The sequence below is a fragment of the Dermacentor albipictus genome, chromosome 2, assembly GCF_038994185.2.
Source record: "Dermacentor albipictus isolate Rhodes 1998 colony chromosome 2, USDA_Dalb.pri_finalv2, whole genome shotgun sequence".
NCBI lineage: Eukaryota > Metazoa > Arthropoda > Arachnida > Ixodida > Ixodidae > Dermacentor > Dermacentor albipictus.
In genome coordinates this window covers 194,979,772-194,996,910 of record NC_091822.1, presented here as the reverse complement: position 1 = coordinate 194,996,910, position 17,139 = coordinate 194,979,772, and the positions used below count along the sequence as shown (strand labels likewise).

Below are 17,139 nucleotides of genomic sequence, written 5' to 3'. Positions count from 1 at the left end.
TCCCAGTGATCCTATAGGTAAGAATGCAAGTTACCATATTTGTTTCTAACGCTTCTTGCGTTCAACTGAAAAGGCGGAAAGCATGATAATTGTACCTTGTAAGTTGCTTTATATGATTGTGGTGAATGTATCATGCAACAGTCCATGCTTGAGCTTTGGTATTAACTAAACACCTGGGTCATCTTTGCTATATCATCTTGATTCGAAATCCACATGGCCCCGCTTTCCTCGTCCTCTCGTGCAAAGATATTTCCTCCGGCTGTTCATACCAATTCCGTCCATATGGCCGTCCATACGCCTAGTTCTCGCTTTATTTATTTTTTATTGTAGCGGTAAGATTTTGCTTTTTGTGTCGAGATAAATGCTCGTTGATATGTATTGGTGATTTCTTGTCAGTCTGTTCAATGCCTCTTCCTAGAATCTTTACCTTCTTTGCTTTCTTGAGCACTGTGTCTCACACAGAACGTCTTACCAAGCGCGCAGTTATGTTCTTTTCTTCTCGGTCTTTAGTAGGCACAGGATGACATAGGTCAGTATCATCATCACGAATTTCCACAATTAAAAACTGGGGCGCCCTATGCACAGCACTCATTGAGTCAAGTTCATCGGATATACCCTTTATCTCAAGGTTGTCTGTTCCTTGGGGTTGTTCCATTTCATAAATCTGAAATCTTAATTGCTTGTTTTGTGTTTCCAATTTCCAATTTCAATTTCATATATAACGAACCTCATGCTTATTCGAAGTATTTCGGGTTTCTAGAAGCAGCACATGTATGCTTGCGAAAATAAAATAAAAACTCCTTTAACGAAGTGAATTTTCTGTCCTCAGGATTTTTATAACAAAAGGTAATTGCATCTGACCGTTTTCTTAGATTGATAGAACTTGAGATCACAGGTTTACCGCGATTAATCGCACCAAAAAAGACGATTGGCAACACAGAGGCCGTGCCAGGTGTCGCTTAGTAAGTTCCGTGGACGGGAGGCTTCGACGCACTCCTGCCGCCCCAGTTTCTCGAGATGGGGGGGGGGGGGGGGGGCACACGCCTTGGAGTGCCCATTTTTTTGTTCCAAGACGACGACGAGGATCTCGAAGGCACTGTGAAGTCAGAAGTGACGGCCCTCGTGCGCACGCTCCACCGCGTGACGTCGAAGCACGGAGAGGAAAGGCCGGCGTGGCGGCGGAAGCGAGTCAGCAGCACGTCGCATCTGGGGATGTTTTGGTTTCCACTGTTTACAGCGGGACATGGAGCCGCTCTCGCAGATGTGCAGAGTAAAACAGGGCCGAAGAAGGCGCGCGTGCGCGAGCGAAAGTCAACGACCGCGGGGCGGGAACCGCGCGTGCCCTTGGCACCAATTCGGGCCAGTCGAGCATCTCCCGAGCTGCGGAATTGCTAGCATCACTTTTAAGCCTCTGAAGCCTATGCCCCAGCTGATCCTAGTTGTTCTCATATGGCGTACGCGCGCTGTGATTGACAATACAGCGTTTAAGCTCTTCTTGCCGCCGAGGCAGCTTGAAATTATAGGTCAGTGTCGTAAAGGATGGGCGTTTCCGTGAAAGCAACTTCCGCGCCTGGACAAAGGTTCTTGGAGCGCGACGCACTGAACGGTCTAGCAAAAGCAGGATAGACTGCATTCTTTCAGATCGAACTTTTTTTACCTAAAGCACAGCCTGTTCAGTAACCATTGGAACACTCTTGAGCAACGGATCGCAGTTAACTTTTCAGTCGAGAGGCCTTTCATATCGTACAGAGAGATATTATGAGGATAAGGTAACAAAATGGATGTTAACCAGGACTGTGCCCGCTTGGCTACCAGACGGTAAAAGTGCGTGCGCCCTCCACCCCACCCTTTACCCCCTCCCCCTCCGCCTCTATCAACACGCCTCCCCCCTCCCCCCCCGCCCCCGCCCCCTTCTTTTTTGCCCTCGTTGATGCTGAGGTCAGTAAAGGGTTTTTGGCTTGAACGACACAGCGGGCATCGTCTGTGTGTCTAACTCGTCCACGACGTGGACTCCGAAAAACAAAAACAAAGGAACATCATACAGTCGGGATGTGGTGGTGTCAGTTATTTTGCATTGGGAGGAACAGAAACATGAGCAGCTACTATATTTAAACCCTCGGTAAGCAACAGATGCATTATTAGCGTGGGGAGTATGGGGCAGGGGTGACAGTTACTTGTTCCGGAGGCTGCACAGTCCTCTATGAATGCCGGAAAGGACAGCTGCAGTCACCTGGGAATATCATCGCCTTCTTTGCCCCGTTCTTCCTTTTCTTCTAGCGCCACAGGTAAGCATTGATGCCCACCAAAACACCCAAGAGACAGTCGAGAAAACTATACGCAATCTCTCTGTATTTTCACACCTGTCACAGTGACCTTATGTTGAGTGCTTTGTGCAGTTCGGGCAACGAAAGGTTTCGACATTTTCGGAAAAATAAACGGGGCTCAGAAAGACGCACTTAGTGGCTACGGCTAGACGACATGTGAAGGGCAGCAGCAGCCTTTCAAGACCCGCACTTGCGTCATCTGGCGGCACTCGGCGAACCGCCGTTTCCCAACCACATCGACAACGATGACGGTGGACAAACGCTGCGTCACATGAGAACGCCGGTCTCTCAATGGACGGAAAAGTCCCTTCGCCTACGAACGAGAAACTGGCGGGATGCCAGTGCGACAAATAAGAAATTGATCCCCACGTGCCGTGGCAGCGATGGAAAGATGGCGAGTGGTCCGAATAACGGATGGTCTCGCGTCTTTGTCGGACCCTCGGCAAGTGCGCCACCTATCTCTCTGCGCCTAGAGGTAGAGTGACCTGCTAGAGGGTAAGTAGAGTGGCAATACTAGAAGGTAACTGTTGATGCTTGCAAGTTCCAGCAGGAGCGCTGTTCTACAAACAGAACCAGTAAGGCATATAGTGTTAATGCGTAACTGTGCAAAGGCTCCATCATCTATTATGAAACCACAGAGGTAAATCTCTTCATGTTTCTCGCGTGTGCAACGATACCTTATGCATCGAAGCGAGATCACCTAGATCGGCTCTTTATACGGAGATATGGCTCGTGGGTTCGCTTTCCTGTGCCTTGTACCATCATCACGTGCTCACGACTACTGTAAAACAAAATATGCAGTGTTGTTAAGAAGAATCACCTCGGTCAGTTTCGAACCTGACACCTTGAACTAACTGCTTAAGCAGAACGACGGCGAATTGTGGACTCTAATAAACAGCAATATCTCACAAAGCACCCGTTGCGATGTGCATTATACGGTCCGATAGTGTTGTGAGCTATGAATACGCTTAACTGGATGCCGAGTTTAATAGGTAGCAAAGAAGACTCAATTTCCTGACGCATCTCTTTCTATTGCCGACCCTTCTCTCGTTTCTTTTAACTAGCTAATCACAAAAAAATATTTCAAACCTATTACACCACTTTCTATAGTGGCAAGCATCACCACTTAGCATTCGAAAGTGAAGTCTAGTTCTATTAAGACGAGTAGAATTCAAAATGCCGAGGTGTGAAGGGAAAACGCGTTCAAACGCAAAGGTAACTCACAAGAAGAATGAACGATATAGTTCTTTGCAACGACACATGTCAACAATACTGTATAGGCTTGTACAGATGCGACGGTATAACGAACAATACCGGGACTGTTAGGATTTAGCTATTTTACAAAAAAAAAAGAAAAACAAAGAAGGGGGTGCCAACAAAAGGGTCGTTTCTCAAATAGCAGGTTCTCGCAGGTTAAGCACAAGTTGAAGTTAAAGCTGTGTTGGTCAGCAGCGCAGTATTTAAAATGTTTAAAATTAAAGTCGTAAAACATAGACAATTTTCTCCCGTGCATGGCGTTATCCAGTCAGGCCTACTAGCCTTTAACTTCACTTCTAGTTTCTGTTGATACATAAACAGAAGTAAAGACTCACTCAACTCAACACAACTCAGCTCAACTCAAATCAACTTGCTCAACAGTACGAGTTAGAATGTGCCAGCGGATAGACTGTTAGCAGTGATCAGTGATTTGCTGATGGCATGACAGATGGATTCGCATGTCCCAAGGCAATCTCTGGTCTTTGGGCGCTTTTATGTCGCTTCCATTGTTCCTTTGCGGATAGCAACTGTTAGCATGTAACAGGTGCTATAAACGTATACATCGGCGGGGCTCACTGGTTCATGTGGCGCGCCTGGGTGGCGGCCAGGCTGGTCGCGAGGGCCGTTGCGACAGCCGCGTCAGCCGCTCCTCTACGTGACAGCTCGACGGCGACCCACGCGCGCTGGCCCGCTCCCGTCTCCGGACCACACCGACGCGCCCCGCGGCACGTCAGCACGGGTCGGCGGGCAATTCGGGGCCCGTTCCGCCGCGACCTTGGGGAATGCCGGCAGTGACGCGGCAGTCTGCGTAAGGAGCGACCTCGATTTGATCGACAGCTGGTGTCTTGGTGCGCCCATAGAGAAAGGGAATGTGCGCCGCTGTTGAGAGCCGTCCGGCAATGACGCGCGCACGAACTTTGGATGAATGGTGCGAAGACGTGGGGCAGTCGAGTCACTCCTCCTGTCTACAGCTCCTTCTGCGTGCTCGACTATTTCGTGTGATTAAAGTTGAAAGACCATCACTGCACTTAATTGCCTTCTCTATGTGCCAACGGAGTGCTTCGCATGCGTGGACAGCTGCTGTCCTTGAGGCGCTACCCGTGTACTATCGGCGTCAAATGAAAGTTGAACAGCGGAGCGCGTGGCCCAAGCATAAGTGAAGATATAGTGCGCGCCGTCCAGTCATCACCATTGACAAGCGCGCACATCCGATTTGGCCGCACTGCGCGATCCCCCTCTAGTGAGATAATTTCGCCTCTGTCCTGGTTCTTACAATTGAAAGGGAGTAAATAAAAAATAAAAACGAAGCTAAAATATTGCAGTTTACGGCGAGTCTTGTCGCACAGATCGCCGAAGCCACGAGTGCTGTCAGCGCGAATAGCGGTGCGCGTGGTGCAGTTTGCCCCGTCATCGCCCGCACCGTGCACCATCATCGCAAGGTAGATTCGCCCGCGCGGTGCGGGCGATGACGGGGCAAACTGCACCACGCGCACCGCTATTCGCGCTGACAGCACCCGTGGCTTCGGTGATCTGTGCGACAAGACTCGCCGTAAACTGCAATATTTTAGCTTCGTTTTTATTTTTTATTTACTCCCTTTCAATTGTAAGAACCAGGACAGAGGCGAAATTATCTCACTAGAGGGGGATCGCGCAGTGCGGCCAAATCGGATGTGCGCGCTTGTCAATGGTGATGACTGGACGGCGCGCACTATATCTTCACTTATGCTTGGGCCACGCGCTCCGCTGTTCAACTTTCATTTGACGCCGATAGTACGCTGTTGTGGTCTATGGCTTCTCGAACGGCGTACTGTAGTGCTCCAGAGCGTTTATTCCTCTTTGTTCCGTTCCTGTTGTTGATGGACGCTCGCAACACCTAGACTGACATTTAATGCTTATTGATGACCTTGTGGATGCTTTGCTTCGTGCATTCAGTGTTCACTCTCTCCCGCTTTCCTCTTTCTGGCTGCCCTTTCCCTTCCGTCAGTGTAGGGTAGCAAACCGTACGCTCGTCTGACTGACCTCCCTGCCATTCTTCACCTTGCTTTATCTCTTACCGGCGAACAAGCACGAGCTCTGGCGTCATTCGTGCTACTGAATTTCAGAGAAAACCGCTCACACTCGAAGCTTGTTGAGGCCAGTAATCTGCGAATAATAAAGGCATTATGTAATAGACGAACGGCAAGAAAAGGGCAGCCGCGCTGGAGACGTTGCTGTGCAACGACGCATGCGTCGTTACACAGCGTATATTTCATTATGTTGCGCACTTGCAGTAAATGATATGCCCGCCGTGTGCAGCGTGTACATAACCGTTGTGTTGCTCATATTGCGTGTAATCTAGTAATTAAAATTGAATTATGGGGTTTTACGTGCCAGACCACTTTCTGATTATGAGGCACGCCGTAGTAGACTCCGGAAATTTCGACTACCTGGGGTTTGACGTGCACCTAAATCTGAGTACATGGGTGTTTTCGCCCCCATCGAACTGCGGCCGCCGTGGCCGGGATTCGATCCCGCGACCTTGTGCTCAGCAGCCCAACACCATAGCCACTGAGCATGCAACCACGCCGGGTTGCGTACAGTCTACTACGTGTCTACGCATAGCACGGATTTTGTACCACACTCATGATTTTACTCTTGTCCGCGCGCCACGGCACACCTGCTTTCCGAATGCCGTTCCAGTCGGTGGAGTATAAACGCATGCTACATGCACGCGGCCTTTGTAACATTTCTTCTGAGCTTCCCGAAACAATATTTTGCGTCGAAATGCACAAAATTGGGTCACTCAAGATGAAATACAATATTGGCGTTCTTGTGTAACGTAAGTAGAGACTGTGTTAGCCGACAGGTCAATGAAAGAACAAAGGCTCAGCATGCTTTCGTTTGATTGGACGACTATCACTGGTGTAACAAGTGCTGCACCTGTGGGCGCGGCAGCAGCCGCGAACGTTAGAAAGCGTCTTCAAAGAAATTACACGATGTTACTATGTTTTCCTTTTCAAAAATGTCATCTTCAGTGCGGGTTGCATATTTGCCTTTTACTGCGTTCGTGCTCAAACACATAGTTTGGTTGAGGAAGTAGGCGCGGGCACTCTTTAGTTGCGAATGCCTGAGATTGCGAATCGCCTCACGTGTTGCTGTACATCTACATGGATGTTTAACTTTCACGAGACGCTACATGACATGCCGCTATACTGAAGACCATGTGACTACCCAGAGTCTGACTAGGTCAACCTCGAGCTATTGCAGCCTGTCACCAGTGAACATATGGAAGTGAAACCTCCTATTCGACGCGGATTTATTCTTGTTCGTACGCTTGCTGGTGCTATTTTTGGAAGCGTTCGGCTGGCAAGAAACAAGTCCTGAAGGGCGTGCCGAATTTTCGATGCTCTCTAACAAGCTGTTTTTCTTATTCGTTGCGTTACTCAAGGGCTAAGCCTCGCTCAGTGCGTGGCAGCTGTTTCTTGTGTAGCAAGTCGGTCTTCTTTCGCTGATGCACGTGCCTTCTTGCGCCATGTAGTCTAGACTGACTGAAAGACTGGCGCACTCTTGTTTCATTCTTGTTGCTCTAAGGCTATCGACCAGTTGTTTACATCGTTTCTATAAGAAAAATAGATTGGCAGAAGTGGTGATCGAAGTAATACATCGTTGCTGAACTGTGCGATATGTCTCTGGTAGGCGTAGGTGAATCCTTAAGAAACGACGAGCAGTCCGATAGAGGAGCCGTCCTTGTCATCACCTCCTCCTGCACTTTGCTCTGGCACCGGGGCTTCACTTCCACGTCTTGACTTGTCTGGTCGTTTCCACACAGTGCTGCACAGCCAACCGACGTGGTAAACTGTAGTGAGAGATAGCTTAAGCATTTACAACAGACTTCCGTCACCCCGTGGCTAAAGTAAACAGGCTGACTGTTTCACTGCGGCGCATAATTGTATGACGAAGTAGCTGACCGCCAGGACAGTACCTGGATAAGATCGAGGTGCTGACGGTATGTGACGGTGATGACGGTATGAACATTGTGATGAGGATGACGACGAAGCTGGAAAGATGATCGATCGATCGATTGATAAATAAATTTATTTATTTATTTATTTATTTATTTATTTATTTATTTATTTATTTATTTGCCCAGGAACAACTGGACGCCTGAACAAAAATGACAGCTTCAATAATACAATTGTATGATGATCCCCACTAAACAATATTATTATGCGTATTAGTAAAACACAGTGTAGACTCATGTAAACGGTGAAAAGATGAAGTCAACACAACCACAAAGTTTTGCACAACCAAATGCGCTGAGATCTTCAGATGCCGAAGGTAGAAGATCTGCATCTGAAGACCTCAGCGCATTTTCTAAGATAAAGAATGACAACCTAGCCAATGTAATTACCATTACATATCAGTTTATGCGAATCGACTGAAGTGGTCGCCAGGCACTGAAGCGAAGGAAAGGACAGTTGAATCTTATAGGTCATGTTAAGATAATGTGTCAGTGGAAGAGAACACACCAAGCAAGAGAGAGAGAGAGAGAGATAGCAAAGAGAGGAAAGGCAGGCAGGTCAACCTGACGCGCGTCCGTTTTGCTACACAACACTGTGGGTATGGGAAAGGGGAATAGAAAGGAGAAAACAGGAAGGAAGTGATCACAGTGTGTGCAGTGAAGCGCCGTGACACCAAAGTTCCATAGCTGGTGATTTGAGCTGATGACATCTGGGACGACAAAAGGGCCTGTGGTCGTTGCGCGAATAGGAGGCTGCGGGTGAGCCATGGGGCTTACTCGAGGCTTGCACTGGTTTAAGCACTGGATTAAGAGCATCCAGCACTAGCACTTCACTTCACTTCTAGCTGACGGAGAATGCAACTTGCTGAAAGGTACACGAAGGATATTTATGAGGGGCCGAAGTATCACAAGCACTTGCCGGTCTTCGGACAATTTATCGATAGTCGGCGCTGTGGACTCAACCGCGGCGTCACCGCGCCGTATCATTTGATACCGCGCTGTATCATTTGATGTGACTGTGGCTCCGGCTGTGGCATCGGCTGTGGCATCGGCTGTGGCTCCGGTTGTGGCTCCGTTTGTGGCTCCAGTTGCGGCTCCTATTGTAGCTCGGGCTATGGCTCGGGCTATGGCTCGGGCTGTGGCTCGGGCTGTGGCTCGGGCTGTGGCGGTGGCTGTTACTTTGGTAGCGCGGGCCAAGCTTCAGACTGTGTTCAGTACTCGCCGTAGACGGTAAAGTAGACGGATAAGTGGACAGCGGCCATCTTAAGCCCCATTCTAATTGTTACTTCGTCAAAGTAGACAGCTTCGCGAAGACAGCATCGAACTCGAAAACGATACAGGGTACTTTCCTGTCCAAACAAGATGGCGGCTGAGCAAAATGCTTGGAAAGCCGACAGGAAGACGTAGACACGCTATCCTACGCCCTTAATGTAAGCTGCATTGTGTTTTTCATAGGTTTGCGGGTGCAAAGCCTTAAAATACAGAAATAACGTGTGCTTTTCTCAACTTTTCCTTGTCACCGCGAGGTGGCGCCATGTGGCAGAGGTGTCTTTCGTACGTCTTCCAGACGGCTAGAAACGCGTTCCATTACGTGGCCTCAAAGCTGTCTCGCTGTCTCCTTAGCTGTCTTCATAGACTATCTCCGATGGCGTCCAGAATTGAAACACACCCTCGATATTGGTCTTGTCCGGCGCGGCTTTGTTGTAGAGTTAGACTCGACTTTGCCTAGCCTAGGGGGCAGACGAGGAGGAGTTGTCGGAGGTGGCGCGCTCTTCACGGAGGCATCTGCGTTCTTTGAAGTCTGACGGCGTCGGGAGCGTCGCCTTCTAAGGGCCGCAACAGCTTCCCGACTACACGAATGGTCTCTCGCCATGTGCTTCAAGACCTCACTTTCCTTCGTCATTTCTGTTCAGTCCTTTTAGCTGGCACCATGGAACCCAATGCAATTGGGGGAGTTGAGAACCGTGGCCACGCAGGAGTCTACAGCGTGGGGTTCTGCGCAGCGCATGCAAACTCTCGTATTCTCGCACACAGTGCTCACGTGTCCCAGGCTCATGTAACTGCGGCTTTGGAGTGGCCTTTGGATAAATGGTCGCACGGGGTGTCTAAAGTGACCCGCCTTGAGGTGTGAGGGAAGAGATTCGTCCTTGAAAGTTACCTTCACATAGCGGGATGCGCCGTGTAGACACACATGAGTTATGGCGAAGCCATCAACGGCTTGCTTCACTAGAATATTCAAGTCAGCGCTGGAGATGGAGACACCAGTAATGGTGTCACTGTCCAGAAGAATATTGGAGCGGACCTCGCGACCGACAAGTTCCGTAGGTTTGCTCAAAGTGTTCGGCGCAGTCTCATGTAAGACGTCAATAGCCAAGACATTTTACAGCGAAAGCTGTATATGACTAACCTTCCGTAGTTTTTTCGGCGTCCGACAACAGAAAAAATCATGTGGGCCGATCCTGGTGATAGTGCAGAAAGGGTCCAAGCTCAATGGCACATACCTTCGTGTGCTTGGGAACCTGTAACACGCCCTTAAACTAACTGCACCTCTTCGGCGGGTCGGCCCGGCATTGCACTACCTTCGGGATCGGCCCACCTATGGGGTGTGCTTTACGCCTGCTTCACCTCCGTCAGGGATCAGCCCGGTGTTGCACTACCTTCGTGATTGACACAAGTATGGTGAGTGCTGAACGCCTGCTTCACCTTTGCCGCGAGTCGGCGCTGCATTGCACTTCCTTCGGCATCGGCCCACATATGGGGGACCATTCCACTCTGTGAAGATGGAATGGCAGCGAAAGCTGACCCAGAGGAGCAGCTCTGGGCCGTCCGGATGGCCGAAGACGCCGCCAGGAAGCAAGAACTGGCCGCCGTCTGAGGAAGGGGGGGATTGGGGGTTAGCCTCCCGACCCCCGCCACCCCTTAACCCCATCAAGGACACAATAAAGTTTTATCTCTCTCTGACGAGAGTCAAAGCTCTCAAACGAAGAGCAAAGTGCTTTCGCTACCCTTCCATCTTCACAGAGTGGAATGGTTCTCCTTTTTTCGTGTGTTGACTCTGACGTCGGTGACTTGATTTGGCGTCATCACTTCAAGGAGCAACGAAACAGGCTGTCTGTTGAGTCGCCTCTGGTTGTCGGTAGCGAGTTCTGGCACAAATAGAATCGTACTGAAGTGCAGTATTCCGAGTTGGTCCTACAGTAGACGTGTTTGAAGACAAGTATGCCCTGGTATTTCCTCGTTTAGTTTTGCGGCTCCTCACAAGCTGAAAGTCGTCATCGGAGAAGTCCTCACAGCTGCGGCACTACACACTGGTATCGTCGCGGTAGGTGTCGCGCTGGAGGCCGGTCCGCTTCCTAGACGCAGCCATCACTGAAGTCACCAGCACCCAGTAAAGGCGCGGGTACGTCAATTTGCATCCGTGCCGCAACCCATGGCGGTTCCCTTGCGGCATACACAGAAATCAGGCGAAAATAGCTGAGTTAGAGAAATAGCGTTCTGGCTCGCAGTCACTTGGTCTTCGTCCATCACGCCAAGCAAGATATCGAGTCGGAGCCAAGCTAACGACCTCCGCATATTGCTTGCGGTGCTCATCCCTGCAGCGACATGTGGGACGCATACATGGGCGACCCGCCTAGAAATAATGGCAAAGTAATTGTGTAGCACAAGAGGTGAAATTCTCCAAAGTATTCTCACTGTTACGTGCCATAGTTCTTACCGCCACCCGCAGGAGTACGTATACGGCGAGCCTTCCTCCATGCACATGCTTCTTAGGGTGGCGGAGCTATAGTAGAAGCTTTACGGGGTTTCTTCGAAACATCTACACTCCACTTGTGTACAATTTGGGAATGTACCGATGTGGTAACATGAATAAACTGCAAACTTCAAACATCGCGACCGGCACGCATATCATGGTTAGCTCACCGTGTGCGGCTCGGCAGTGTTGACATTTGAAATCCTGCAGTGTTCGCCCTTGCGCGCCTGGCACCTGAAGCCCTGTGGCATGCACGCGAAGCGTGCTTCGTCTTCTGTGCCCTTACCTTCCTTTTCACGAAGCTGCTAATATGACGTGCTCTGCTAAGTACAGCCATACGTTGCAGTCGAGCGTTGTCGAAATCTGTTCCCTGTAGTCTATTGATGTAGAGTAGTAAAATCAGCTACCTTCTGCATGAGGAAAACCTGCACCTAGATATCAAAGAGCACAGATCGGAGATCGGAACGTCGCGCTATACGCCGGGGAGCCCAATGACGCACCGTGCTGACATTTTTCTTGCGTCAACAATCGGATGCATGGTTGGACAAGTACCTGGACGAATAATGGAACCCGCGCGCAACGGCTGTAAGGACGAAAGAGCGCGTTCGTCACCTACGGCTTCGAGGTGTGATAGACTGAGTGCCTGGCGGGCTGCCTGGCGCCGGGTAGAAAAAAAAAATCTAAAAGTCGTGCGTTGTGATGCCACAAATTGACAACGAGATTAAGTCATCACCAACGCGTGAGCTCAGGTATGCGGGACCAGCCTTTCATTTTCAGTTTTTCACTTTGATCATGATGTCGCTGCTAAAGTTGGTGAGATACCTAGAGTGACAGGTTTCCGGCAATGAAGAGCAAAGAATTGGTTTTCATGTGGGCTTACGGCTCGCGCCTCTATTTCAGGACCTCGACTTGGATTCAATATATAAATAATAAATGAAGTGATAATCTCACTTATACTCTTGCAATTTCTTACATTAATCGCAACTTTCTAGTGACTTAATTTTTGTAATTTAACGTCTACTGAGACAATCTTTCTTATTCTCTATATTTTGACTCACTAATGTTGTATTGGCTGTAAAAATACCTATTCAGAATGCTTATTGTGTGCAACCAAATAAACAGCTATACGAACCAGATATGTTAAGTTAAATCCAGGGTGAAAAACTGGACAGTCGTCCCTTTACAGAGGAAAAAGCTCTAGGACACTGGTCCAGACGGGCTTCGGCACTCAAGGCCTTAAGGGCTTTGCTGAAGTTTTTGAGGACATGCGAATTGTGCGACCGCCTTTGAATGTTGTAGCGCGTAGTATCGCGTTACTATGTGATTTTTCTGGTTTCCAATTTTCTTTTCCTCTTCTTCGTCTTTCTCCTTTTATTCCCCTTACCCCTTTCCCAAGCACAGGGTAGCCAGCTGGTACTTACACTGGCTAACCTCCCTGTCTTTCCTCCCGTTTGTCTCCTCCTCCTGCTCCTCCTGCTCCTCCTCCTCCTCCAGGGTTTCCAAGGTATCGCTATGTGCAGCTGGAACCACGACATGTGGCCATGCTATGTCACGCCACGCTATACCCGCGCTACAATATAGCCACGCTGCAGGCTATATTAGACTACATAGTGTCAATAGCTACGTCGTGGCCGTGCTATGTGCGCTATGTGCATATCTACTACACATTACGCCAAGTCCAGATCCGGCCATATTTCTGCCTAGGGAGCCTTCGCGCAAGTGCAGTGGTTTTCGTTGGCCACTGTGGAACTGCCGTTTTCTTTTTCCTCTGCAAAAGAACCAGAGCAACAATGTAGCGCTTTCACCGTGAATCATTTCACCGCTTTTGTCGTGAAAAAGACGACGCGCACTGTTGCGCAAGGAACTACGGCTTCAGCACAATGTGTGGTCCACGAAGCACCGCATTCACAGAGAGGTATCCTCTGGAAGGCACGGCTTTGTGTACCTTTCTGTGATAGAAAGACGCATCGAATGCGGGGCGCGCGCGTGCCGAGCTATAGCCGTAGCGGTAGCCGTCCAGGACAGAATCGTTTCCGCTGGGGAAATGGTGGCCTTCGTTGGACCCTCGCCTCCTTCTCCGCCCAGTAGGCTTCATAACCACAGCAGCAGTGGTCATACCGAAGTCGAAGGAGCTTCAATAACCACCCCAAACGTGGCGTATACGTACAAACATCGTCTGGCAGTTCCATGACATGCATTTACCCCCCGCTGGGGCCGTGACGCCTTCGGTCGCGCCGATTATTAACTTGCATAGACCGCGTCCGATTAAGATCCGCCGTCGAGCGCGTACGAGTGACGGCGGACATTTCTTACGTAAGCCGCGGGCACGTTAGCGCGCATTCGCGGCAGTCGCGATGACGGCGACGACGTTCAAATGTGGCGCGTCCGCTGAAGACCCGTCTGACCATGCTGCGAGAAGGAGCGTCCTTTCCCCGCGCGTCTATTAAAGCCCCGGCGCGTGAGCGCACGCGCACACTCGGCTCGCCATGAGTACCAAGAAAGGACAACTCGCCGTCATAGACACCACGGCAGCAACACCCAACGGCAAGCGGAAAAAGGTGAGCGCCGGCGCCTTCGCACGTCACCCTCGTGAAGACGCTCGCCGTGTGCGCGAAGACGCCTATCACCGCTACTCGCGCCCACCGGTCGTCGATTCAGGCGCCCACGTGCATTCGCCCATTCGCTTTCGTGCCTCGTCATAACGGCATTGATTAGCCTATAAGGAAATGCAGCCCAATTCACGAAATTAGTCTTAAGTCTACGGGCGCGTCGTGATTTGCAGATTCTTGGGAGCATTAGCCAAAGCAAGATAAGAGGACGATAGCCGTAAGGATGGCCAGTGACAAGAGGGGATTACGCGAAATAAATTTCGTAGTACGTGGTCCAAACCGTTCACGATGCCTCTCATATTCTGCTGGCTGTTTTTATTTACAAACGGAACATTTCGATTTCTCTCGCTGTCGGCATTTCCCAGACCTCTCGGTTTTTCCCTTGAGAGAGAGGAAGAGGGCGAAGGTATGCGTGCGTCTTCGCGTTTCTGAGATTCCGCGGAGTTCTGGAGAAGCTTACGTTGTTCCCACACAGTGGGATTACCTGACATTGCACTTCACGTTGGTAACTCTGCGATTCCGGCAAAGCCTTATGAATGAAGAGAAAAGACGCCGCTTGACTTGAGCGAGATAAACGCGCCGTATCCTGGAAAGATGGCGGTATCTCAGTCTCCACTCATTCTTTTCACTGCTAATAAGGAGCGGAAGTTTTTCTTTTTTCTTTTCTAGCGAAAACAGGCGAGTATCTTTGCAGCCTGCATCCGATGGAGCTGCACGAGATGAATGGCAAAATGGTGATTATGGGAGCATTCGGCTGCGGAGTGGGCGCAGTAGCTTCAATGCTCATTTAATGTTGCCCAATTTATTGGGCAACATTAAAAAACGACGTAAGCCAAGAGGAACTGAAGAATCGGCGCTGAGGAAACAGGAGGCGACTCTGTCGAATGAGAAAAGCTTTCCTGTTCGGTTCGGTACCCTGAGAGGAAAAGTGAAGCCTGCCGGAGGTAAACATATTCAAGACAGTTGTGAAACCTGGACGACGTATGACGATAACAATACATGTTTGACGTACACAGGAACTTACAGAAAAAGATTGCAGCCCGCTTGTAGAGCTATCATGATTTTGCCTTTGTTCTGGTTGCGCGAGCACATGACGCAATTATTTCTTGAACTTGAATGATGGAAGGAATCATGGTGCAAGCTTTCGTCGCGCTGCACGACGGCTGAGATTGTGATAAATATCCGCTGTGCTGTTGACAAAGCAACAACTAAAGGAAGGGGGCGGAACTTATTGTATTCTATAGATATATATTATGGTGGTTCGTTACAGCGCAATGCAAGACAAGGACACAAAAACGTATAAAAACGGCGACACGGCGCTGTTTCTCTCAACTGATATTTTATTGAAGATATGTATAACACATATATAGGTGCCAGTTTACAACCATGACATTCACAAGGCACAGAGATGCATCGAGGCAACTGTGACAATCTGGCGCATAATCAAAATTGACATAGGTAACGCAATTCCTTGTCATGAAGAGTGATAGATGGTTCGCTGATGCACGATTTGGCCCTAATCTTTATATTTTGAGCATCGGCGATATCCTTTAATTGGCTTGCATTTTTAAAAATGACACTAGTTTTTTTCTCCTTTTTTTGTAGATCGGTGCGACAACCGCACGACTTGCAATGCTCCGTGAAATGAAGTGGCTCAACTCCTTGAAGAGATAGCTCATGCTCACGAAGTCGAACATTCACACATCGCTTCGTTTGTCCCACGTACTCTCAACCACAAGATAATGGAATGGTATACACAACCTGCTTAGCGCAAGTGATGTACGTGTTCACATGTTTGACAGTACATTTTCCCATTTTCCCGTGTCGTCGTTTTTATACCTTCTTGTGTCCTTGTCTTGTATTGCACTGTAACGAACCGCTATGAATCCTGACCAACTGGCCCAACTTGTCGTTTTGATGCGATATATATTATGGATTCCTCTTGGTCGAAAACTATCAAGTTAGGTGGCAGGATTCTCCAGCTGACAAAATTTTCAATGGTGTGGCCATAGCAGAGGCTTTGCCACATTGTTTATGCGGCTTATAGCTTATGCATCTGTCAGCAAGCAGCTTGGCGGCGGGCTTAAAGAAAAAAGAAACATGAGAAATTGCGCTATGCACAACTTGCGCGCAGACACGTCGTAGTGATCTTAATGTGGTTTTATCAGTGATGAGTTTTCCGTGCTCCGTTTTCCACGCGGGAGAGGAGAGCGAGAAATGTTTTTTTTTCTTTTCTTTTTTTTTTTCTCGCATGCCCACTTGCTCTGTCGAACACCGACGCATGGAATGTGCTTCCGCAGGCTCTTCGCGATGTGGCACTTCGATTGCGTCATGACTTAGACGTCACGGAAGCGTAAGCAATATGCGCTTATGGTTGTCTAAATAGGCTCTCGAAAAGAAAGCAGTTGCTAATCTAAGCATGTCAAAAATCGCGTGTTCAACAACACCCGATTTTTTTTTTTTAAATTTAGCTGCTCATTTTACCCGTGCAGTGCAGAGGGAGAATACGATGATTATTGCGTCCAAGTTGCCGGCTAACTGCTCCTACACTGTCGCGTGTATACCGGTGTATTTAAATATCTGTCTACTGTACCTCCACAAAGCATCCGACGCCACTCGATCTTAGCATACGAACGTGTGATGCACATCTTTAGCCGAGAGTGCACGTACAGGTAGTTGCCATGCATGCAGTGCTGCCAGGCATGTTGCAACGTGGGCACCATCACAGTAACGGTCGGAGCCCGATCGTCAATTCTATTCAGACTGCGAGGCATGACACAAGTAGCAGATGCAACTGCCGTTGTGGCGCCCAGGTCACGTTTTCTAATTGGCTCAAACATTCGATGACGTTACGTCATACGCAAGCTGCGGTAGTTAAACCAGCAGCGCGAATCCTGCCTTACCGCATGTTAATTTCAGGAAACATCTCGCGATAGCACCACGCAGCACGCCTCGTCTGAATAGAGTCCGACGATGTGCGCGGCTGTATAAGAAGGTGCCTAATGCAGCAGCACTGGTCGGGGTGGTGCACGTGCATTAGATAGTGTGATGAGTCCTATTCAAAATCAAGTCTACGCAAATTTTAACGAATCTCGCGCTGTGTGTGTGCGCGCAATCGGAGCGCCAATCGGATGAACCGGCTGCGACTGCGCCACCACTGCTTGAGACGCGTGTGCCCCGTGGGGGCATGAGTGGAAG

At 49.3% G+C, this 17,139-nt stretch overlaps 1 protein-coding gene across 2 annotated transcripts in view; it reads left to right on the top strand.

The window, feature by feature from the left end:
- The window catches only part of LOC135898539 (solute carrier family 2, facilitated glucose transporter member 1-like), a 102,138-nt gene that overhangs the window by 30,158 nt on the left and 54,841 nt on the right, over positions 1-17,139 (top strand). Inside the window, exon 1 of one of the 2 annotated variants that reach the window (XM_065427546.1) lies at positions 13,753-13,890. The exons of the other annotated variant lie outside the window; for it this stretch is intronic. Within the exon in view, the coding sequence (XP_065283618.1) occupies positions 13,819-13,890 (72 nt within the window). The 5' untranslated portion in view covers positions 13,753-13,818. Of the gene's footprint in view, positions 1-13,752; positions 13,891-17,139 lie in introns of those variants that run through there. 2 annotated transcript variants of the gene reach the window in all.